The sequence below is a fragment of the Bufo gargarizans genome, chromosome 6, assembly GCF_014858855.1.
Source record: "Bufo gargarizans isolate SCDJY-AF-19 chromosome 6, ASM1485885v1, whole genome shotgun sequence".
In the NCBI taxonomy this organism is placed as follows: Eukaryota; Metazoa; Chordata; class Amphibia; order Anura; family Bufonidae; genus Bufo; species Bufo gargarizans.
Window position 1 is genome coordinate 92,515,388 of NC_058085.1, and position 25,865 is coordinate 92,541,252.

General features: G+C 44.6%; 1 protein-coding gene across 1 annotated transcript in view; it reads left to right on the forward strand.

Annotated features, from left to right (window-relative positions):
* E2F1 (E2F transcription factor 1) overlaps window positions 1-25,865 on the forward strand; it is a 32,559-nt gene that overhangs the window by 6,163 nt on the left and 531 nt on the right. Inside the window, exons 2-6 of the mRNA XM_044299375.1 lie at window positions 780-870; window positions 2,577-2,796; window positions 3,412-3,564; window positions 18,110-18,224; window positions 19,335-19,542. Coding sequence (XP_044155310.1) covers window positions 780-870; window positions 2,577-2,796; window positions 3,412-3,564; window positions 18,110-18,224; window positions 19,335-19,542 — 787 coding nt within the window. The remainder of the gene's footprint in view (window positions 1-779; window positions 871-2,576; window positions 2,797-3,411; window positions 3,565-18,109; window positions 18,225-19,334; window positions 19,543-25,865) is intronic.

Genomic DNA, 25,865 nt, shown 5'->3' on the forward strand with positions numbered 1-25,865 from the left:
GGTGGCGAACCTATAGCACGGGTGCCAGAGGTGGCACTCGGAGCTCTCTGTGGGCACCCGCTCCCTGGTATGGTGTACTAATATGCCTTAGACTTTTCCTGCCATTCATCAGCGCAGGGCTCACTATGCACAGCACAGGCAGCGCACTGAATGTAGGCAGGCTATTACAGCTACATGATAAAGTACATGGAAGATATACTATATTGGCATTCAGGTTAAAGTGCGTGTTGGCACTTTGAGATAAATAAGTGTGTTTTGGGTTGCAGTTTGGGCACTCGGTCTGTAAAAGGTTCGCCATAACTGCCCTAGACCATCTGCTGGAAGGTCTGGTACTTACACAGAGCCTATTGCTGTCCATCCATGAGTATAGTGTGTGGATCACAGGGATAATATGAACTGCAGTAGTTTATGGACTGGGGGTCATTATTTAGGACTAATGCTCAGGGCAGTATTATGGTTCTAGTTGTTTGGGGACAGTAATATGATGCCTATAGACTTCCATAGGATCCTACTGTAGCTCTTCAGGACTTCCATTATGGATGCCACATAACAGAGCTAGCCTTCTCTTGAGGTTCTGCTTTTAGGTGAAGGATACCCCGATCATCTGTATTTGGCTCGTCATGGAGCTCCTTATGGCAGCTTAGAGCCCCAAGGGACTTGATGTGTTGACACAGCGCCCTGCAGACAACCGTCTTATGGTGACACTGCTTCCCTTACTTCCTGTTGTTAAGAACATTCATGTTTTCCCCTTTTTAATATTTGCCCTGTTTTTTTTCCAGGTGAAGAGGAAGCTGGATTTGGAAGCAGGACACAGGTATATTCCAGAAGGCCTTCAGACGCCACGTGGGAAGACAAGAAATCCCGCTAGAGGTTTGCTATTTGATTATAATAATAGTAGGGTGCACCCTGCCATTGGATGTTAAGCTTGCCGTATACTTTCAAATGGCCGATACCTAATCCTCTTGACTTCCCCCATACACGTGCATGCTTGGCGGAGATGGGAGTAATCTGCTGTGAGACATTTCTGGCGGTGTCATTTATCTCCTGAGATCAAAAGGATTGGGTATGTTGAAACCCAACGATCCTATTTTCTCCTGACCTGACATTTGCAGTTGGGGGATATGGCTGGCAGTCGGGACACTCCCATACAATTTACCTAAGATTATTCTAATATGTATGCTCAGCCTTAGGGCTCATGCACACGACCGTATGTAGTTTGTGGTCCGCCAAGAAACGGATCTGCAAAAAATACGGATGACGTCCATGTGCATTCCGTATTTTACGGAACAGCTGGCCTCTAATAGAACAGTACTATCCTTGACAATTATAGGACATGTTCTGTTTTTTTGCGGAACAGACAGAACAGACATACGTAAACGGAATGCGTACGGTGTAACTTTTTTAAAAATTTTATGCAGACCCATTGAAATGAATGGTTCTGCAAAACGGTCCGCAAGAGAAACAAAACTGACTCAGAAAGGGAATACGTTTGTGTGCATGAGCCCTTAGGCCTTATTCAGACGTCAGTGAATCACTGACCTGTTATATTCTGACATCCATGATTCACTACGGTTCGGGGTGACACCACAGAAGCCTGCCCTATTTGTGCCCTTGATTACGGATCCTTCATTCCCATTATAGTCTATGGGTCCTTGAGAAACAGACACAACACGCATGTCATCCGTGTCTCGTCCATGTTTCACAGATCGTTGCTAAGGGCTGTTTTACGCAAGAAAGTCCATTGCGGGAATTGCGGTCCTTCTGCACAACCTTACACCTACAGAGGCACATCGCATTATAAATTATTATATGTCCTGCAACCTGCAAGTCCAGAACGGAGGATTATGCTTACACACGGAGCGTGATTCCCGCAATGGACTCACCCCTAGGAGGTACTCTGGAAATTCATCTTCAATGCAGGATTGTCTTAGTAATGCAGATGACACGCGGACGAAGCACATATTTTTCATGCATGAACCACTGACCATCGCGTTACAGATGTGCTCACGGACATGAAAAAAGGGCATTAGTCTGGCAATAAATATCGGGTGTAATGCTCACCATATAGGTGGGGAAAAAAAGCTGCTTTCCATTGTAGTTTTCATCTTTTTTTACTGTCGGTTTCCTTTCTGTGGTTGGTTGTGACAGTCAAGAACCTGCATTGGCCCAGGGATGCTTTGCAGTCGGCTCTTAACTCCTTCCCCTGCATGCTGATCCTCAGCTGTGTCATGTGACCAGCTCTCTGATCTCCACCTGGGACAGGAAGTCAGTTGCTTCTCTAGTCATTCCTATGAGACTGACATTGAGGCTCCCATAGGAATACATAGAGAAACGGACTTCCTGTCCACACCTAAGATGCTGTGTTATTTGAGGAGTCAGAATGCTGGTCACATGACACAGCCGAGGATCAGAATGGAGGTTATAAGTCACAAATACAGGTACTGGTAAAAAGATTACCTTCACTACAGGTTACATCATGTACCTTTCTAACAGGTCAGAGCATAAAATATTTTGTGGGATTTACATGAATATTTCTTGCTCCTGTTCTAAAATTGTCTGTTTTCTCTTCTGTCTAGGGGTGAAGTCTCCAGGAGAGAGGTCCCGTTATGAGACGTCTTTGAACCTTACCACCAAGAGATTTCTGGAGCTTCTTAGCAAGTCTGCAGATGGAGTCGTAGATTTAAACTGGGCAGCCCAGGTGCTGAATGTGCAAAAGAGGAGGATCTACGATATCACCAATGTGCTTGAGGGGATCCACCTGATCACTAAAAAATCTAAAAACCACATCCAATGGCTGTAAGTGAAAGAAATGTGAATTCCGGCAACTAAATATTAGGATGTGTTCAGATGGTTAAAGCCACACTGAAAAAAACATGGGTGCTTTTTGCCACTAAATACACTCTTGGGTGGGATTTAAAGAAGAAATGTGTGCTTGTATGTTAGATGTCTGCGTTCTCTCAATGCCCCTGCTTTAGGCCTCCTGTACACGTCTGCATCCGTTTTACGATCTGTAAAATACAGATGTGGTCCGTGTGCTATCCGCATTTTATTTGCATACCCGTTGTTTTCGTGGTCCGCATTTTGTGGGTATAGTCTTATACAGCACCTGGACGATCCGTGTGCTCTCTGCATTCGTATGTCTAGTCTTCAAAAGGACATGGGGAGGCCACACCCGTATTTTGCAGGTTTGCAATTTGTGGTCCGCAGTCCGGGTACGGTGGTGTGCACGGGGCCTTACTGCCTGATCAGATTTCTTAGGAGTGCTTTAACACAAGTTTCCATCATTACTATTCCTGAAAATTTTTACTTTCTAATATGTTACTAGTGGGACACAATGGGTTAGCTATCTTGATTAGTTGTATGCCAAATTTGTACTTTCTTCTTTACTTCAATGTGCTGCCTTCCTTTTAGGGGAAACAGATCTGTGGTGGAGTCCAGCACCAGATACCAGATGTTGACTAAGGATTGTCAGGATCTTCTGGCCACGGAGCAGCACTTGGATGAGTTGCTTCAGATGTGCACCACCCAGCTGAAACTGCTGACAGAGGAGTCCGAGAGCCAACAATATCCTTTCTGATCTCAATGATAAGTTTGACTACAAAAGACAGGATTTTATATTTCATTTTATACTTTCAGATGTTAAATGGCTCTTCCTAGAATATCCTTTAGGATACCTGCATGTGACGTGGATTTCATGCAGATAAACTGCAGTGTAATAGAGTATGCTTTTCTTTTTTCTTAGGTGGGGAAATTGACCTGCTGTGTGGATTCTGAAATCTGCAGCATGTCAGTTGTTGCATTTTTTTTTTTGTGTGCAGATTTCACCCTTTTTAATGGAAGGGCAAAATCTGAGGCAAACCCGCATCAAGTCCACACCAAAAAATGCAACCGCAATAAATGCTGTGGTTTTGATGCAGATTTCTTGTGGAATTATGTGCAAACACCCTTTAACCACTTCAGCCCCGCTAGCTAAAACCCCCTTCATGACCAGGCCACTTTTTACACTTCGGCACTACACTACTTTCACCGTTTATTGCTCGGTCATACAACTTACCACCCAAATGAATTTTACCTCCTTTTCTTCTCACTAATAGAGCTTTCATTTGGTGGTATTTTATTGCTGCTGACATTTTTCCTTTTTTTGTTATTAATAGAAATTTAACGTTTTTTTTTGCAAAAAAATGACTTTCCACTTTCAGCTGTAAAATTTTGCAAAAAAAACGACATCCATATATACATTTTTCGCTAAATTTATTGTTCTACATGTCTTTGATAAAAAAAAAATGTTTGGGCAAAAAAAAAAAAATGGTTTGGGTAAAAGTTATAGCGTTTACAAACTATGGTACAAAAATGTGAATTTCCGCTTTTTGAAGCAGCTCTGACTTTCTGAGCACCTGTCATGATTCCTGAGGTTCTACAATGCCCAAACAGTAGAAAAAACCCACAAATGACCCCATTTCGGAAAGTAGACACCCTAAGGTATTCGCTGATGGGCATAGTGAGTTCATAGAACTTTTTATTTTTTGTCACAAGTTAGCAGAAAATTATGATTTTTATTTTAATTTTTTTTTTTTTTCTTCAAAGTCTCATATTCCACTAACTTGCGACAAAAAATAAAAAATTCTTTATAACTCGCCATGCCCCTCACGGAATACCTTGGGGTGTCTTCTTTCCAAAATGGGGTCACTTGTGGTGTAGTTATACTGCCCTGGCAATTTAGGGGCCCAAATGTGTGAGAAGTACTTTGCAATCAAAATCTGTAAAAAATGGCCTGCGAAATCCGAAAGGTGCACTTTCGAATATGTGCCCCTTTGCCCACCTTGGCTGCAAAAAAGTGTCACACATCTGATATCGCCGTACTCGGGAGAAGTTGGGGAATGTGTTTTGGGGTGTCATTTTACATATACCCATGCTGGGTGAGAGAAATATCTTGGCAAAAGACAACTTTTCCAATTTTTTTTTTATACAAAGTTGGCATTTGACCAAGATATTTTTCCCTTTCATCCTCCATGACGGCATACCATGAGAGATGACCCGCCTCCAACCAGGTAGGGACAGGAAGTATAAGTTTGACTCTCCTCCGGCTCCTCCTCAGTGTCTTCCTGTCCCTCCAGGTAGGAGATGGGTTTTCTCTTATGGTCGCCGACCATGAAGAAAGAAGTAGAAGAAGGAAAGTGGATGCCATGTGAGGAGGCAGCAGGGTCCGGTCCCCATTGGGGAAGCCGGGCTCTGGAAGACCTGTCTCTTACCTGCTGCTGGTGCGGGCAGACAGGTCCATGTGGGGCCGGACACTCAGGGAGTCCCTCCGGTCGGTTGCGATACTCCACACTGCGATCCGGCATGGCCGGCGCTCACAGTGTCGTCACCGGAAGTGGACGCGCGTCATGCGTTCCACGAAGCGTTCCACAGCTCACTTCCGGATTGGGGCCTGAGAGCACTTCCGGGCGGTGGATCGCATGCCGGCGGCGGCGGGAAAATTCAAAAAGCGCACAGGATTATGGCGGAAGTCGTCCTCTGATCTGAGGTCTGGAGGTAAAAACTATTTAAGGGGGAACAGTGACTTTTGTTTCCCTAAAAAAGATGCTGGACCCAGGTGAAATTATGGAGAACACTCAGGGATCCGTACCAGTGAGTAATTTACCAGGACAAGGGTAAAAGGCAGTATATTCTGTTAGATTAACCCTTATGTATTTTCTTTCTTTCTGTATGTGTGCAGAGCGAGAAAGAGAGTGCTCAGAAAGCAAAATCTAGTCAGAGGGCAAAAAAGTGCAGTCTCTGTTCTATTAAACTTTCTGATTCTTCTGCTAGGAAAGTGTGTAAAAAATGCACTGACAACCTTTCTAAGGATTTAGTTCCGTCCCTAAAAGAAGAACTTAAAAACACAATTAGGGAAGAAATCAGGGCTGCTATGTCAGACACCTCATTAATTCCTTCCTGCTCCAAACAGGCGCAGGGACCAGCGACAAAAGCATCTGATTCAGAATTTGAGGAGGACTCAGAGTCAGGTGAACTCGGGTCTGAAGATTCTGGTTCAGATTCCTAATTTAAAAACTATCTTTTTTCATTGGAAGATACCAGAGAATTAATTAACCCCTTAAGGACACAGCCTTTTTACACCTTAGGACCAGGCCATTTTTTGCAAATCTGACCAGTGTCACTTTAAGTGCTGATAACTTTAAAACGCTTTGACTTATCCAGGCCGTTCTGAGATTGTTTTTTCGTCACATATTGTACTTCATGACACTGGTGAAATTAAGTCAAAAAAATATTTTTTTTTGCACCAAAAAATACCTAATTTAACAAATTTTTGGAAAAATTAGCAAATTTCAAAGTTTCAGTTTCTCTACTTCTGTAATACATAGTAATACCCCCAAAAATTGTGATGACTTTACATTCCCCATATGTCTACTTTATGTTTGAATTGTTTTGGGAATGATATTTTATTTTTTGGGGATGTTATAAGGCTTAGAAGTTTAGAAGCAAATCTTGAAATTTTTCAGCAATTTACAAAAACGACATTTTTAGGGACCAGTTCAGGTCTGAAGTCACTTTGCGAGGCTTACATAATAGAAACCACCCAAAAATGACCCCATCTAAGAAACTACACCCCTCAAGGTATTCAAAACTGATTTTACATACGTCGTTAACCCTTTAGGTGTTGCACAAGAGTTATTGGCAAATGGGGATGAAATTTGAGAATTTCTTTTTTTTGTCTAATTTTCCATTTTAACCCATTTTTTCCACTAACAAATCAAGGGTTAACAGCCAAACAAGACTGTATCTTTATTGCCCTGACTCTGCCGTTTATAGAAACACCCAATATGTGGCCGTAAACTACTGTACGGCCACACAGCGGGGCGTAGAGGGAAAGGTGCGCCGTTTGGTTTTTGGAGGGCTGATTTTTATGGACTGGTTTATTTACACCATGTCCCATTTGAAGACCCCTGATGCACCCCTAGAGTAGAAACTCCCTAAAAGTGACCCCATCTAAGAAACTACACCCCTCAAGGTATTCAAAACTGATTTTACATTCGTCGTTAACCCTTTAGGTGTTGCGCAAGAGTTATTGGCAAATGGGGATGAAATTTGCAAATTTCATTTTTTTGTCTAATTTTCCATTTTAACCCATTTTTTCCACTAACAAATCAAGGGTTAACAGCCAAACAAGACTGTATCTTTATTGCCCTGACTCTGCCGTTTACAGAAACACCCAATATGTGGCCGTAAACTACTGTACGGCCACACAGCGGGGCGTAGAGGGAAAGGTGCGCCGTTTGGTTTTTGGCGGGCTGATTTTTATGGACTGGTTTATTTACACCATGTCCCATTTGAAGACCCCTGATGCACCCCTAGAGTAGAAACTCCCTAAAAGTGACCCCATCTAAGAAACTACACCCCTCAAGGTATTCAAAACTGATTTTACATTCGTCGTTAACCCTTTAGGTGTTGCGCAAGAGTTATTGGCAAATTGGGATGAAATTTGCAAATTTCATTTTTTTGTCTAATTTTCCATTTTAACCCATTTTTTCCACTAACAAATCAAGGGTTAACAGCCAAACAAGACTGTATCTTTATTGCCCTGACTCTGCCGTTTACAGAAACACCCAATATGTGGCCGTAAACTACTGTACGGCCACACAGCGGGGCGTAGAGGGAAAGGTGCGCCGTTTGGTTTTTGGCGGGCTGATTTTTATGGACTGGTTTATTTACACCATGTCCCATTTGAAGACCCCTGATGCACCCCTAGAGTAGAAACTCCCTAAAAGTGACCCCATCTAAGAAACTACACCCCTCAAGGTATTCAAAACTGATTTTACATACGTCGTTAACCCTTTAGGTGTTGCGCAAGAGTTATTGGCAAATGGGGATGAAATTAGCAAATTTCATTTTTTTGTCTAATTTTCCATTTTAACCCATTTTTTCCACTAACAAATCAAGGGTTAACAGCCAAACAAGACTGTATCTTTATTGCCCTGACTCTGCCGTTTACAGAAACACCCAATATGTGGCTGTAAACTACTGTACGGCCACACAGCGGGGCGTAGAGGGAAAGGTGCGCCGTTTGGTTTTTGGAGGGCTGATTTTTATGGACTGGTTTATTTACACCATGTCCCATTTGAAGCCCCCTGATGCACCCCTAGAGTAGAAACTCCCTAAAAGTGACCCCATTTTGGAAACTACGGGATAAGGTGGCATTTTTTTGGGGACTATTTTTAGGGTAAATATGATTTTTGGTTGCTCTATATTACATTTTTGTGACGCAAGGTTACCAAAAATTGAAATTCTGAAATTTCATCTCCATTTGCCATTAACTGTTGAGGAACACCTAAAGGGTTAATGAAGTTTGTATAATCAGTTTTGAATACCTTGAGGGGTGTAGTTTCTTAGATGGGGTCAGTTTTGGGGAGTTTTTACTCTAGGGTACATCAGGGGGGCTTCAAAAGGGACATGGTGTCAATAAAAAAGGCCATCAAAATCGGCCTTCCAGAAACCATGTCGGTCCTTTCCTTTTGCGGCCTCCCTTTTACTGATACAGCAGTTTACGACCACAAATGTGGTGTTTCTGTGAACTGCAGTATCAGGGTAATAAATATTAAGTTTTGTTTGGTTGTTAACCCTTGTTTTATTACCGGAAAAAACTGATTGAAATGGAAAAGTGCCATAAATAGCGGTTTTGGCACTGTTTTTTTTTTTTTTTTTTACTGTGTTAATCTGGGGGGTTAGGTAATGGGATATTTTTATAGAGGAGATTTTTACGGACGCGGCAATACCTAATAAGTCTACTTTTTTTTTACAATTATTTAGGTTTTTGACTTATCTTTTTTGATACAAATCTTTTTTTGGGTATCTCTAAAGTCTAAGGGTCCTTTTTTTTTTTTTTTTTATCCAATTATCTCATGTGGGGACTCATTTTTTGCGGGATGAGTGGACGGTTTTATTGGCACTATTTTGGGGGCTATATGACTTTTTTATCGCTTGCTATTAAACTTTTTGTTATGTAAGGTGACAAAAAAATTATTTTTTTGCACCTATTTTTTATTTTTTTTGACCGTGTTAATCTGGGGGGTTGGGTCATGGGGTATTTTTATAGAGGAGATTCTTACGGACGCGGCAATACCTGATAAGTCAACTTTTTTTACAATTATTTTGGTTTTAGACTATATTATCTTTTTTGATTCAAATTTTTTTGGGGGTATCTCTAAAGTCTAAGGGTCATTTTTGTTATCCAATTATCTCATGTGGGGGCTCATTTTTTGTGGGATGAGTGGACGGCTTTATTGGCACTTTTTGGGGGGCTATATGACTTTTTGATCGCTTGCTATTAAACTTTTTATTATGTAAGGTGACAAAAAAAACCTTTTTTTGCACCTTTTTTTTTTTTTTTTTCCTTGACCGTGTTAATCTGGGGGGTTAGGTCATGGGGTAGTTTTATAGAGGAGATTATTACCAACGCGGCGATACCTAATATGTCTACTTTTAATAAATTATTTTAGTTTTTTTTGGGTGTCTCAAGTCTGAGAACCAGTTTTTTTTATCCGATGTCAGTGCTAAATTGGGATATAAATTTAGTACTCCATGGAAGTGTGATACTCCCTGAAGCAACCGTCAATGCAGAGGCCCGGATGATCGGGGCATGTGTCGCACTGAGTAGTTGTGTCCTTCCGTATCCCCCTCCTGCGACACACTCTGCACTTTTTTTGGGTTCGTCCCTTCTTTCCAGTATGGGGGACCACACCTGGAAAGTGTTGGCCAGGGACGATCCGGGCACCTACAGTTCCCGAGGTACTCCGGCCTGCTCTTTCCCGGTCCGAAAAGATCAGGGCCTTGAGGACTGCCTCATAGAACTGGAGGAATGTCCCTGTGCTGCCAGCGCTTCGGGATAGTACAAAAGAGTTGTACATGGCAACCTGCACCAAGTAGACCGCAACTTTTTTGTACCATGCCCGGGTTTTGCGCATGGCGTTATATGGCTTGAGGACTTGATCAGAGAGATCAACTCCTCCCATATACCGATTGTAAGCGACGATACAATCGGGCTTGAGGACCGTTGCCGCGGTACCTCGCACAGGGACAGGGGTGATGCCGTTACCATGAATTGTGGACAGCATAAGGACATCCCTCTTGTCCTTATACCTGACCAGCAACAGGTTTCCAGTGGTAAGGGCACGGGTCTCACCCCTGGGGATAGGTACCTGGAGGGGGTGGGCAGGGAGGCCGCGTTGATTTTTCCGCACGGTCCCACAAGCGGACGTGGATCTGGCGGCAAGGGACTGGAACAAGGGGATACTGGTATAAAAGTTATCCACGTAAAGGTGGTAACCCTTATCCAGCAGTGGGTACATAAGGTCCCACACAAGTTTCCCGGTAACACCCAGAGTGGGGGGACATTCTGGGGGTTGAATCCGGGAATCTCGCCCCTCGTACACACGAAATTTGTAAGTGTACCCTGAGGTACTCTCACAAATTTTGTATAGCTTCACGCCATACCTCGCCCGCTTGGAGGGCACATACTGGCGGAAAATGAGTCTCCCCTTGAACGCAATGAGAGACTCATCAACCGCGACCTCTCTTCCAGGTACATAGGCCTCCATGAATTTGGCCCCAAAGTGATCGATGACCGGCCGTATCTTGTACAGACGGTCATGGGCAGGATCACCTCGGGGGGGACATGCTGCATTATCGGAATAATGCAGACATTTCCGGATGGCCTCAAACCGGGAGCGTGTCATGGCTGTACTGTAAAGTGGGGCCTGGTATAGGACGTCCCCACTCCAGTACAGCCTGACACTGGGTTTTTTGACCAGGCCCATATGCAGCACGAGGCCCCAAAATGTCCTCATTTCGGCTGCACTGACCGGCGTCCAGCCACCGGGCCTGGCCAAAAAGGAGCCCGGGTGTTGAGCGACGAACTGTTGGGCGTACAGATTCGTCTGCTCCACCATCAGATTTACCAGTGGGTCACTGAAAAAATGACAAAAAAAGTCATATTCAGTGTAGCCCACTGTGGAAATCTGGATTCCTGATTGGCCTACAAAATCAGGAATCACAGGCTCGTATCGCTCTGGGCTACACCAGACAAGTTCACCGGCAGGGGGCTCCGGTGGATTTAACTGGTGGGCCGGGAAACCAGTACGAGCCCCAGAGCTGCTCGTACTAGTGTGGGCCACAGGGTCCCTAACATGGCGGTCCCCTTGCTCCGCCTGGCGGCGTCTCCGCCGCCTTGGGGGCTCATCATCATCGCTAGATGATGAGGAGGATGCGGATGACAACAGGAATGTGGGGTCATCCTCATCCTCACTGGGACTCTCGGAGTCAGAGGCAATCTGGGCGTATGCCTCCTCGGCCGAGAACGTCCGGCGGGCCATAGGGGAGTGTGTGTCTGCGTGTATATGTGCGTGTGTGTAACTCTTTATTTTGTGTGCGTGTGTGTGGGGGCACGGGTGTTCACGAACTCACCCTAAAACTAACAGAAAAAAAATAAAATAAACTAACTAAAAAAAAGGGCAAAAAATGTGGGGAAAAAAATTCAAAACCGCTGATCAACCGTCCGAAGTTGATCAGCGGTGGGGTGTGCGATGCGCTAACAGTGGCCGGACACTAAGTGCCGGCCACAGTCAGCGTACACGAAAAAAAAAAAAAATGCACCCCAAAAAAGGTGGGGGGGGGGGCAGGGGGGGGGGGGGCAAGTGGCAGCACCCCTGGGGGGTCTAGGGTCACACAGCTGTGCTGTGGACCCCAGACACCCTAACTTAGGGTGATGCAATCAAAGTTCAAAAACTAACTTTCCCTTTTTTTTCCCTGCCTAAACCAAACTTTCCCTAGCTGTCCCTATGTACCTGATGGGGTCCTGGGGGGCACAGATCGGGTCCTGGGGGGCACAGATCGGGTCCTGGGGGGCACAGATCGGGGTGCAGGCAGCGGTGGCAGACACGTGCAGGCAGCTCCTCTCTCCTCCGGCTCCGGAACACAAAAGGAGGAGGAGAGGAGCGCCTGCCTCTTTTGAATCTGCCGCCGGACCGCCCACAGACCAATCAGAAAGCGATCCTGAGTGGTGATGTCACCATCACCACTCAGGATCGCTGGATGGTGATTGGTGGGGTGAAATCACACCACCATCACCATCCTGTTCCGGGTTATCGGGACTTCAAAGACCCGAATAACCCGGAAACGCAGAAAACCGCAGGTCTGAATTGACCTGCGGTTTTCTGCGATCGCATACATGGGGGGGTCACCGGACCCCCCGGCGCATTTGCTCCAAGTGCCTGCTCAATGATTTGAGCAGGCACGGGGTTCCGATCACCGCCCGCCGTGCGGCGGTGATCGAAAATGCACAGGGCGTACATGTACGCCCTGTGTCCTTAAGTACCAGGGCACAAGGGCGTACCTGTACGCCCTATGTCCTTAAGAGGTTAAGGCAGTTAGAGCCACTATGGATCTTTCTGATGAAAAAATCTGTAGATCAGTCCATGACGAGATGTTCAGTGGTTTTGAACAGAGATCTAACCGAGGTTTTCCGGTGCATAAAAACATGCACGATCTGATTAAAAGAGAATGGAGGTCCCCGGATAGGAAACTATTCATTCCTAGGACAATAAGGCGACGTCTCCCCTTTTCTAGCGAAGACGATGCCTTGTTAACCACCTGCCCTAAGATAGATGTTTCTCTGTCTAAATTAGTGAAGGGTCCTAACGCCTTACCATTTGAAGACATGGGGTCATTAAGGGACTCCATGGATAAAAAGACAGATCAGACTCTTAAAAAAACATGGGAAGCTTGTGCTGCCCTGTTCAAACCAAACCTAGCGGCAACCTCAGTATCCAGATCATTAAAAAAATGGCTCACACAGTTAGAATCCCTACTGAAAGGCGGTAGTACATACGGTGATCTTAAAGATTCCTTTCCGCTCCTAATCAAAGCGGTGGATTTCCTATCTGATGCCACTGCGGAATCTGTCAGGATAGCTGCTAAGGCATCTGGGTTAGCGGTCGTGGCAAGAAGGTCCCTCTGGTTAAAATCCTGGTCAGGTGAGGTCAGTTCAAAATTAAAATTATGTACCTTACCTTTTCATGGTAATCTATTGTTTGGAGAGGATTTAGAGTCCATCCTAGAAAAGGCTTCCGATTCTAAGAAGACCTTTCCCAGAGATTCCGGGAAGAGGAAATTTCCCTTTCGGAGAGTTAAAAAAGGGACCCCCTTTCAAGCAAAGAAAACGAACAGGGACTCAGGCTGGTCAAGGGGAAGAAACCAGAAGAGTAGAGGGTACCTGTTTTCTTCAAAGAATACGGAACCGTCAAAGCAATGACGCCAGTGCTCAGGTAGGAGGGAGACTAAGTTGTTTTTTAGACTACTGGGAAAAAATTACAACAAACCCTTGGGTCTTAAATACGATCTCAGAAGGCTACAAAATAGTTTTCCGTCTTCCTCCTCCCTCAAATATTTTCAGGGTAACTCCCATTCAAAAGACAACTGTTCTCCAAACAAATCTGGAGGAAGGGATTCGGAAGCTTCTGGCTCAAAGGGCCATAATTCCGGTTCCCTATTCTCAAAAAGGTCAGGGATATTATTCAACCGTTTTTCTAGTAAAAAAAACCAGACTGGAAATTTCGGTTAATAATAAACCTAAAAAACGTAAACAAATTCATACAGTAGATCAACCGTGAATCTGCTGAAAAAGGGGGACTTTTTAGCCTCCCTAGACTTAAGAGACGCATACTACCACATTCCGGTATGCAAACAGTCCCAAAAGTTCCTGCGGATAGCGGTTTATTTGGGGAAAGTTCTGTTCCATTTTCAATTCCAGGTATTACCCTTTGGGATAACCTCGGCCCCCAGGGTCTTCACAAAGGTGATGCTGGAACTAGTGGCCCACCTGAGAAGGAGGAATATCTTGATCATTCCGTATTTAGACGACCTACTGATAGTAGGCGAGTCAAAACAGTCACTAGAGAACAATCTCTTTGTGACCTGCCAGACGCTGTATCTGGCGGGATGGCTAATAAATTGGGAAAAATCAAAGCCAGTCCCGTCCCAGGAAATAGTTTTCTTGGGTCTCTCCCTGGACACCACTCGTCAGAAAACGTCTCTTACAGAACAAAAAGTCTCTGGAGTGGTAGAAAAGGTCTCACGGTTTCAGAGTCATCCATCCTGTTCGATACGAGAAGCCATGAGACTACAAGGGACCCTGACTTCTTGCATCCCTGCAGTAAAGTGGGCTCAGTTCCACTCTCGAATTCTACAGCAGTGGACGCTGGCCTGCTGGGACAGAAGCCAGAGCTCTCTGGAACAGACAGTTCTGGTTCCTGTTTCGGTGAATCAGAGTCTTCAGTGGTGGAAGCAAGTAAGCCACCTACGCCAGGGAATTCCGTGGAATACGGAGGAGCAGGTTTTTATCACTACAGATGCAAGTCCTTGGGGGTGGGGAGCGCATTACTCTCATCACTATTTCCAGGGGGCCTGGGTAAACCACCATAAAACTTGGTCCTCAAACCAAAAAGAATTGATGGCAGTTTGGGAGGCCATAAAAGTGGCGAGTCAAGACATAGAGGGAAAGGATGTCCAAATAAGATCAGACAACACCACAGTGGTAGCGTACTTAAACCATCAAGGCGGAACAAGAAGCCTATGTCTGAGTCAAATAACAGAAAAGATTTTTTCCTGGGCAGAAGGAAATATAAGATCCCTTTCAGCGGTCCATTTAAAAGGAAGCTTAAATGTGAAAGCAGACTTCCTAAGCAGGGTCAAGATATATCAAACAGAGTGGAGTCTGAAGGAAGAAGTTTTTCTCCAAATAACCCAAAAGTGGGGAGTTCCCCAAATAGACCTCTTTGCTTCAGCCACAAACGCAAAAGTAGACCGCTTCTTCTCCCTCAATCCAAGAGACAAAAGCGAAGGCATAGATGCCTTTTCAATAAAATGGAGGTTCCATCTAGCTTATGCCTTCCCCCCCCCCCCCCCCCTACAACTAATGTCTCGGGTGATAAAGAAGATAAGGCAAGACAAAGCCCATGTTATTTTGATAGCTCCCTTATGGCCCAAAAAATCATGGTTTCCTCTTTTGAAGATCATGTCAATCCAAAGTCCATGGATCCTTCCTTGGGATCAGGATTTGTTGTCGCAGGGTCCCCTTCTCCATCCCGAGGTGGAAAAGCTGCATTTGGCAGCTTGGAACCTGAAAGGTTGATCTTAAAAGCTAAAGGCCTGACAGATCCCGTCATCAATACTATGTCGGCCAGTAGAAAGGAGACTAAGATCTATAGTAACCTCTAAGATCTATAGTAAGGTTTGGAGAACCTTTAATACCTGGTGTGTAAAAGAAAAAGTATCCCCTGAAAATTTTTCGGTCCTTTCAATTCTAGGTTTCTTACAGTCTGGGCTGGAGAAAGGTCTTCGTCCCAATACTTTGAGGGTTCACGTATCAGCCCTTAGTGCAGTTTTTGATGAAAAAATTGCAAATCATTCTTGGGTTGTCAGATTCCTTAAAGGGGCAGATAGACTGAGACCTTCATTGAAAGCTAGGACTCCACCATGGGATCTTAATTTAGTTCTATCAGGTTTAACAGAAAGCCCCTTTGAACCTTTATCATCTGTTTCTATAAAATATATAACACTTAAAACCCTGTTCTTAGTAGCAATTACATCAGCCCGCAGGGTTAGTGAAATCCAGGCCCTGAAAATTAATGAACCTTTCTGTGTTATCTCTGCTGATAGAATTACGTTTAAGTTAGACAACTCCTTCCTTCCCAAAGTTGTGTCTAATTTTCACAGGCAAGAAGAGATATTGGTTCCCTCGTTTTGCGACGACCCGAAAACAGAAGGGGAGGAGAGGTTTCATAAGTTGGACGTGCGGAGAGCAGTGCTTATATATTTAGAGGCCACGAAGGTTTTCAGAAAGACGGATTCCTTGTTTGTTCAGTTTCTTGGCTTAAACAAAGGGCAGAGAGCGACAAAAAATACCATTTCAAGATGGATTAAGACGGCGATCTCAGATTCATATAAAGCGCTAGGGAAATCACCTCCTGAAGCCTTTACAGCTCATTCTACGAGATCGGTTTCGGCCTCTTGGGCAGAGAGGGCAAACGCTTCATTAGAGCAAATTTGTAGGGCAGCCACCTGGTCTAGCCCTAATACTTTTATTAAACATTACAGAATCCATGTTAAGGCAGGTCAGGATCTAGCCTTTGGGAGGAAAGTCCTTCAAGCTATAGTCCCCCCTAAAATTGTTAATATGTTATATCTCATGGTATGCCGTCATGGAGGATGAAAGGGAAAAACCAAATTACGTACCGGTAATTCCCTTTTCATGAATCCTCCATGACGGCATAGGGGTTTCCCACCCTAAAAAAAAAAAAAAAAAAAAAAAAAGATATATGTAAATATATACGCTCATAAGATTATGATAGGCCTACACATAGGTGATGGTGTGTGTGTGATGGTGTGAAAAAAAAAAAAAAAAAAGATTCGAAAGAACACACTCTAGGCTGTCGATCCAGAAAGACACTGAGGAGGAGCCGGAGGAGAGTCAAACTTATACTTCCTGTCCCTACCTGGTTGGAGGCGGGTCATCTCTCATGGTATGCCGTCATGGAGGATTCATGAAAAGGGAATTACCGGTACGTAATTTGGTTTTTCTCACCCAGCATGGGTATATGTAAAATGACACCCCAAAACACATTCCCCAACTTCTCCTGAGTACGGCGATACCAGATGTGTGACACTTTTTTGCAGCCTAGATGCGCAAAGGTGCCCAAATTCCTTTTAGGAGGGCATTTTTAGACATTTGGATCCCAGACTTCTTCTCACATCGCGCCTGCGTACACACCCTGCCTGCGTCCCCGAGCCTCTGCCTCATGCGCATGCGCCAGACACTGTTCATAGCAGCAGCGCTTCAGGCCCATGCGCATGAGGCAGAGGCTCGGGGACGCAGGCAGAGTGTGTACGCAGGCGCGATCTAACCACGGCGGGGCGCAGGCGCAGAAGATTACACACGAACGATGCCAGGAGGATTCGATTGCCCATGCGCAGGATCGTGACCTGGAGAGTTGTAGCCGCCGCCCAGCGCAGTGAATGTTGATGAGCTGGGCGGGGCTTTAGAACGGCAGTTGGGAGCGGCTGACTGGGCGCATTTTCAGATGAAACGCCGCCCCTTGGGCAGACTGGAGACCGGACAAGCAGGTTATAAAACGTTATATTTCCGTATTTATAAGGTGGGCAGGGGGGATACTTACATGATTCTAATACACTTTATATGACCTGTACTGTGATATATATAACTCAATATGCTAATTGGGCCTGTCAGTGTCCCTTTAAGATGGGCCCGCAAGGCCACCAGGTTGAAGGTCATCACTTCATATTTTTCCATTCACAGTATTGCACCCATAGACGGCATTGGCTATATTAGAGGTTAAAGGGAACCTGTCATTCACTTTATGCTGACCTCACTGAGGGCACCATAAAATAGTGACAGAAATGCTGATTTCAGCGGTGTGTCACACATCAGCTAAAAGTTAGTGGTTGCCGAGAACCAGCCTCATATTCATTGCAGCCCAGGCCTTGGAAAGAGTCAAATCTCCCTGAGAAGAGTCATGGTTATTCCTAATATCCTGCACTCTCACCATCTGCTGATGATTGGCAGTTCTCTCCTAGAGAGAAAGGGAGACAACTAGGTAGAATACTGTCAGTCATCAGCAGGTGGGCGAGGAGAGCAGGAATTCATGAATAACCAGGACTCCTCAGGTGGCCGTGACTCTTTTCCAGGCCCAGTCTGCAATGATTGTGATGTCGGTTCTCAGCAATCACTAAGGCTACGTCTACACAACGACATTTGTTGCGCGACAATTTTTATAATGTCTTGACATGGCATGTTGATGCTTTTGGCATTATTTTTTTATTTTTTTTTTATTTATTTTTTTACAACTCCTATAGGAGAAAAAACATTTTAGTTCCCGTATGCCCCAAAAACCACATGCAGTAAGGTTTGGAAAAAAATTAGCGTGTGCAGTGGTCCTTTTTTAAGATTTTAATTTTTTTATTCTTGTTATGAAAACCATTGTAGTGTAAATTTAGTACCTTGGTAACAAGTGAACAAGATGCTTTTCTTAACTGACTGCACGTTGGGATATGTAACCTGCCAGGACCTTCGTAGCATAGCGGACCCCTCAGAGCGCATGTTAATGGTGATTAAAGCTCCTCCAGAAACGCATATGCAAGTTTCGGATCCCAAAGAGGTAAAAATCTCAGCTGATATGCCAAATCCTGGGAGGTATAGGAAACTCTGCCTTTATACAGCCACTTTCAGGTGTCCATAATGCAGCCGCATCGCCTGGTCCATAGGATGCTATGACAATCCAAGTTCTGTTCCTTGGAACTGCTGGTGGTCTGATTGCTGTGTATGTAATACAAACAACGAATTGTGGCCATATTACAGATGTGTGAACGTGGCCTGATGTATGTCGGTTGCGGTTTCTGAGAGAGAGAACTGGATCCCTCCATTAGGAAGTTCTGAATTATACAAAGCATTACCTGCCGGTCTTCTGATGTCTGCTTTAGTATCTACTTGCATTCCCTATGTTAAAAACAATTCTGTAGCAGCTATTCTTATGATTCTATGATGTATCATTCCTTTATTATTCCTGCTTGAAGTTATGAATTCATTACTAACAGTTTGCCATAAAGGTCCAGTTGGGGGGGGGGGGGTCCCTGCACAGTCTGACACTATCCGATCAGTGTTACTAGTGGCAAACTGTGCACCAGTAAATATTTGTGTTGTAACTGTGCAAAATAGTGTAACATTGTAGGTAAAGGGATATTCTTATATAATATCTATTATTACAACTATTGGGTAGGGGTCCTACCACTGGGACCACCACAGATCATTAGAACAGGGGCACCATACCTGTGGAGCCCCCAAAATGAATGCAACCGACGTGTGCAGCTGCTTCATTCATTTCTATGGGAGTACTAGAGATGGGGGGGGGGGGGTACAGAGCTCACCTATCTCTAGTACTCCCCATAGAGATTGACTGAGTGGCTGGACACATGCCCAGCTAGCTCTGCTCCAATTTATTTGGTTGGCTCCATGGGGTTTGAGGCCAGTTCTTATGATCAGTGGGGGTCCCCCCGTCTAATAGGTACCCCCTATCCTTTGTATAGGGGCTAGCTTTATATAACCGGATTACACGGTGCAGGTTACTTTATATGAGCATATTAACCCCTGTCATAGAGCAACCATAGAAGTCCATGTCTGAAGGGTGGGTTCTGCGTGGCGTGGTGTATTGTAAGAATGCGCAGATGTTTGTGCAATATTTGAATATTTTATTTATATTTTTTTTCTCTAGGGCCTGCAGATTTCTCTTAAAAGCACCCGTGGACCCATTGATGTGTTCCTCTGCCCAGACGACTCTTCTGGGGTTTGCAGTCCTGTCAAAAGCCCAACCAAAGCTCCTAGTTCTTCTGACAACTCACCCAGCAAACAGAGCCCGAATGGCTCTACAGTTCTGGCACCTTCTCAGGATATTGGCATAGGGTTGCTTCCTTGTGACCAAGGTGAGGATCCAGCTGTTCCAGGCTGATGTGTATTGTGGTTTCCTTAATGAAGGGAATCTAGCAATGGCCTGGCAGGTGTGTTACTACACGTGAAATCCTAAAAGTCTGTATCTGCACCATACTTCTTGTGTTATAAGTGTGGTCGAATGTGAAACATGCTAGGGGTAAGAAGGGGCTTTTTTAATAAATGGAGATGTGTTCTCTGCTAAACAGAGAGAACAGGGAAAAAAGTGTATTTTACAGCCCAGCACTGGGCATATGGAATCTGTTTTGCAAGAATTTCTGGTCATCATCAATGTGTGCTGAGTTAAAGGGGTTATCCAAACCCTCACACAGGTTGTACTTGACTCGCTCCCAATCACCCACGTCGTTTCAGATGCCCACGCGGTTGCCACTGCATCAAAACATCACATGCAATGCTAGGAAGGCTCACCCCACCCCACCGGCCGTGCGGCCATCAGAAGCGATTACTCGGGTGTGGGGGAGCAAGGCAAGTATAACCTGTAAGAGACCAGCCATTAAAGACATCAGATAACCCCTTTAAGTATGTTGCTCTCAGCTGGGACACATATACACTTCATAGTCACCTATGCTTGCTGTGCTGAACTGTCTCTTCAACTTTACAAACTGTTACTATGTTTTTACTCCGTATAGGTATTGCCTTGTGGCTTCTGATCCACTACCTTTCACAGAAACCAGACTACCCATAGCTGTGAGCGTGCAGCATGCATATATGCTGTACAACATTAATGTATGGCCCCTGAGCTGCAGAGAAAAGTCCAACAGTTGAACCTTTACTTACTGCACAGTAATATTTGAGCTAGTCTTCCAGTAACAGTTGTTTTGTTACTATTCCTCTTGGCCCACCCACATGGGCACTTTAACACTGTCTACTGTACTCTAGTAGTAATAATATAACCTGAATGCTCCCAGTGGCTCGAATGTCCCCTTGTAGTGCCCCCCACTAGTTCCAATATATAATGCTCCCCCCCCCCCCCATAGTGCCAGTTTATATATATAAATTTACCCCGTAGTGCCGCTATATAACGCTCGTCCATTCCTCCCCAGTAGTGCCAAGCGCATATAATCTCCCCCACCACCTCTTCCCTGATGCCCCCAGCAGTGTGGACATTTGGTATAAAAAAAAATAAAAAAATGCCTCCCTCCCCCGTCCCCTCGCCGCTGTCTGCGATGCCGTCCACAGTTTTATCTGTAGCTTCTGCTGCTGTGTCCCGATGCACGCTGTCCCAACGACATCACCACTCCTGCTCTGGGTCTCACGTGATCACGTTATCATGCGAGACCCAGAGCAGGATGTTGCGTTGATGTCACTGCAGCTTCTTGTACTGTTCTAATGCCTCATAGGCTTGAGGCCTAGTGGCCTGATGCTTGTGAAGTTGGACGGCCATAAGTGTGCCCCCACTTTATGGGTAGCGAAGTAGCGCCCTAGGCGGATGACTACCCTCCCCATATATCGTCCTGGCCCCAATTCAGAGCACATTACTGCAGGAGGTATAACGGAAGACGACTATAACTCCCAGCATGTCTAGGCCATTATTTAATATCAGAGCACATTACAGGGGGGACGTATAAGAGGATGGGATTAAAACTCCCAGCATGTCCAAGCCGTTATGTAATATTAGAGTACATTACAAGAGGAGGTACAGTACAGACCAAAAGTTTGGACACACCTTCTCATTCAGAGTTTTCTTTATTTTCATGACTATAAAAATTGTAGATTCACACTCAAGGCATCAAAACTATGAATTAACACATGTGGAATTATATACATAACAAAAAAGTGTGAAACAACTGAAAATGTCATATTCTAGGTTCTTCAAAGTAGCCACCTTTTTGCTTTGATTACTGCTTTGCACACTCTTGGCATTCTCTTGATGAGCTTCAAGAGGTAGTCATCTGAAATGGTCTTCCAACAGTCTTGAAGGAGTTCCCAGAGATGCTTAGCACTTGTTGGCCCTTTTGCCTTCACTCTGCGGTCCAGCTCGCCCCAAACCATCTCGATTGGGTTCAGGTCCGGTGACTGTGGAGGCCAGGTCATCTGGCGCAGCACCCCATCACTCTCCTTCATGGTCAAATAGCCCTTACACAGCCTGGAGGTGTGTTTGGGCTCATTGTCCTGTTGAAAAATAAGTGATAGTCCAACTAAACGCAAACCGGATGGAATAGCATGCCGCTGCAAGATGCTGTGGTAGCCATGCTGGTTCAGTAAGCCTTCAATTTTGATTAAATCCCCAACGGTGTCACCAGCAAAGCACCTCCACACCATCACACCACCTCCTCCATGCTTCACGGTGGGAACCAGGCATGTAGACTCCATCCGTTCACCTTTTCTGCATCGCACAAAGACACGGTGGTTGGAACCAAAGATCTCAAATTTGGACTCATCTGACCAAAGCACAGATTTCCACTGGTCTAATGTCCATTCCTTGTGTTCTTTAGCCCAAACAAGTCTCTTCTGCTCGTTTCCTGTCCTTGGCAGTGGTTTCCTAGCAGATATTCTACCATGAAGGCCTGATTCACACAGTCTCCTCTTAACAGTTGTTCTAGAGATGTTTCTGCTGCTAGAACTGTGTGGCATTGACCTGGTCTCTAATCTGAGCTGCTGTTAACCTGCGATTTCTGAGGCTGGTAACTCGGATGAACTTATCCTCCGCAGCAGAGGTGACTCTTGGTCTTCCTTTCCTGGGGCGGTCCGCATGTGAGCCAGTTTCTTTGTAGCGCTTGATGGTTTTTGTGACTGCACTTGGGGACACTTTCAAAGTTTTCCCAATTTTTCGGACTGACTGACCTTAATTTCTTAAAGTAATGATGGCCACTCGTTTTTCTTTACTTAGCTGATTTTTTTCTTGCCATAATACAAATTCTAACAGTCTATTCAGTAGGACTATCAGCTGTGTATCCACCTGACTTCTCCACAACGCAACTGATGGTCCCAACCCCATTTATAAGGCAAGAAATCCCACTTATTAAACCTGACAGGGCACACCTGTGAAGTGAAAACCATTTCAGGTGACTACCTCTTGAAGCTCATCAAGAGAATGCCAAGAGTGTGCAAAGCAGTAATCAAAGCAAAAGGTGGCTACTTTGAAGAACCTAGAATATGACATATTTTCAGTTGTTTCACACTTTTTTGTTATGTATATAATTCCACATGTGTTAATTCATAGTTTTGATGCCTTGAGTGTGAATCTACAATTTTCATAGTCATGAAAATAAAGAAAACTCTTTGAATGAGAAGGTGTCCAAACTTTTGGTCTGTATAAGAGGAGAGGACTACATCTCCCAGCATATTCAGGGTGTTGTACCCTGATATTACATAATAATGGCCTGTGCATGCTGAGAGTTGTAGTCCTCTCCTTTGCAAGAGGAGGTATATGTACTCTGATATTACATAACAAGCTGGACATGCTGGGAGTTGTAGTCCTCTGCTCATACCTCATTTTGTAATGTACTCTGATATTACATACTGGAGGTATAAGGAGAGGACTAAAACCCCCAGCATTTCCCTGGCACTTACATTGAATCATACTACAGGCATGGCCAACCTGAGGCTCTCCAGCTGTTGTAAAACTACAATTCCCACCATGCCCTGCTGTAGGCTGATAGCTGTAGGTACCCTGGGCATGCTGGGAGTTGTAGTTCTGCAACAGCTGGAGAGCCTTAGGTTGACCTTCCCTGCCATACTACTTCACTTACTTCCCATCCATCACTGGTCATCTTCATTACTTTACTGCACTGCTGAGCTCCGCCTCCTGTTCTGGTCACATGATGGTGAGGTCATTGTAGGTCCTTCATCCTCTTTGCTGAGCTCCGCCTCCTGCATGTGACATGATCGCAGGTCCTACAGCTCCAGTAGAAGGGTGCTGCTGGTATCCGGAGCTGTCAGCACTATGGTAATGTGTACAGGGAGGGCACCCTGCATTGTAAAGTGCAGCTTTTCAGCTGTCCGCACGCTCGCTTCCACTGACGTTCAGCTGCACTGAAGCACGGGACCACTTAAGCGATGGGGGCCCTGGGCAGCCCTCTTCTCTCTACCAGCTCACTGGTCTGTTTCACATCAGCTGGAGTAGAGTCTTCCGTAGTTTTACTCCAGTTCTCGAAGGGGGAGATTTATTAAGATAGTCTCTTTCTGCGCCAGAGGATGTTTCTAATTTATGACGAGGTGTACATCCTCCTGCAGTCTGTGCGCTTAAACAGAAATTTACGACTGCTCAGAGTTGCCCTAGATCTGTCTTAATTTTGCACCAGAAAACTGGCATAAATGAACATAAAATTTGTTGGAGCCACTTTCCACTCCCCCCTTACCTGCCATTAGGGAAAGTGACGAGGGCGACAGAAAATCTGAGAGATGTCACAAATGCGTAGGATGTTACTTTTTACCACCGCTTTTCAGGCGCAAGGGAAATGATGAACCTCCCCCATAATCTCTGTGATGTACAAACTCCTGCTAGCCCATAACAGCATATAAGGGTTTCACATGCACATACAAGTGTGGACCAATAATAAACTAGAAGGGAAGCACATCCAATTTTACCCTAAGGCCGCCCATAAACTTTAGTTAGACGTGTGCTGGCAGTTGAAAGATTGTTTGACCACTGACTACCCCATTCACATACCGCACTTTGATGTCCATTATATTTGTTCGAGTAGCGCATACATTAATCCATTATAGCAGTTGTGGAACCGAACGTTGGTTACTTGTGGATCTGCGTTTATGGGCTTTATCTGAAGGTTCATCCATTTTTACTATATTCAAACCTCTATTGTCCGAAAATATTTAACTGCGGCCAGCTTGGATTCAGACGATGATGGGGAAATTTCCATATATGACTGGTAGTCCATGTTGGTTGTATCTTTCCTTCGCTGCAGCCAGTTTTATTGTTACATTTGGACAGTCTTGCACACATGATGATGTGAGTACACTGCGATAACCCCACGATCAGACATGAGCCCTTAAAGGGGATGTCCCACGAAAAATAATCTACAGTTTTTAAACCAGCACCTGGATCTGAATACTTTTATATTTGCATATAATAAAAAAATTAGCATACTTTTTCAATACAAATCTGTATAGCGCCACCTGCAGGTTTTTTTTCTTTCTTATTTTGACCTGTTTACTGAGATGGCCGCACATGCTCAGTTTCATCCTTCAACTGCCTTCTGAGAGGTGATGGGGAGATCATGGTCACGCCCCCTGAGCTGCAGCAGAAAAGACACGCCCCTTGAGCTGCCAGCTTGATATAAATCTAGCAGAGCAATGAATGGGGAGATCTCTGGATCCATGTGAGCTACAAGGCTGGTTCTAGCTTTGTTGGAAAGAGTTTGTCATGTACTGTATGATGTCTGATTTTCATTTTTTAAATTAGTCATTGGATAACCCCTTTTTAATGTAAGTTTTGCTTTGGAGAACAAGTTTTTTTTCAGATTCGTGCCGTAGGAAGGTTTTATAGCCTCTGTGTAGTTATTTACATAGTTTAAATTCTTTCTTTCGGGTTGAGCGTGACTTTGTAATACATAACAAGTCAATGGAATGAGCACTGCATTGCCCCTGCCTCTTCCTGACATGGAATAGATCAGGTAGGTGTGGGCATGTAAGGCCTTATTCACACGCTCACTGATTTCCATCAGTGATTGTGAACCAAAACCAGAAGCGGAGCCTAAACAGACATAAGGGGGATGGGGGGGATTTATTATGAGGGGGGCCCCTAACACTTTTGTCTAAAGAAGCTACTCCAGTTTTCCTACTCCACCCATCTCCTGGAGTGAGATTGCAACTTTGTTAAAAAAAATAAAAAAAAAATTCACTCCATTATAAATCTGGAGTGAAACTCATTAACATAGCTAACCTTGCACGCTTTTCCACCCACATTACAAAACTGGAGTGAGTGGTGTAAAAATGCAAAAAGCTGCAAAATTTTGCACAAGCGACTGCAAAAAAAAGCTTATTTTTACAACTTTTTTGACGCCAGAATTCTGGAGTGAAGGTATAATAAATCAGTGCCAAGGTATATTGGAAAGATTTGCACCTGGTCTGTTCTTGATCCGTGCCTGGTTTTGGCTCGCTATCACTGAATGAAATAACTGAATAAGGGCTCATGCACATGACCTTAAGTATTTTGCGGTCCACAAAACACAGATCCACATGTGTATTGACATCAGTGTGCATTCCGTATTTTGCGTAACGGAACAGCTGGACCCTAATAGAACAGTCCTATTCTTGTCCGTAATGCAAACAATAATAGGACATGTTCAGTTTTTTTGCGGAACAGACATATGGAAACGGAATGCGTACAGAGTAACTT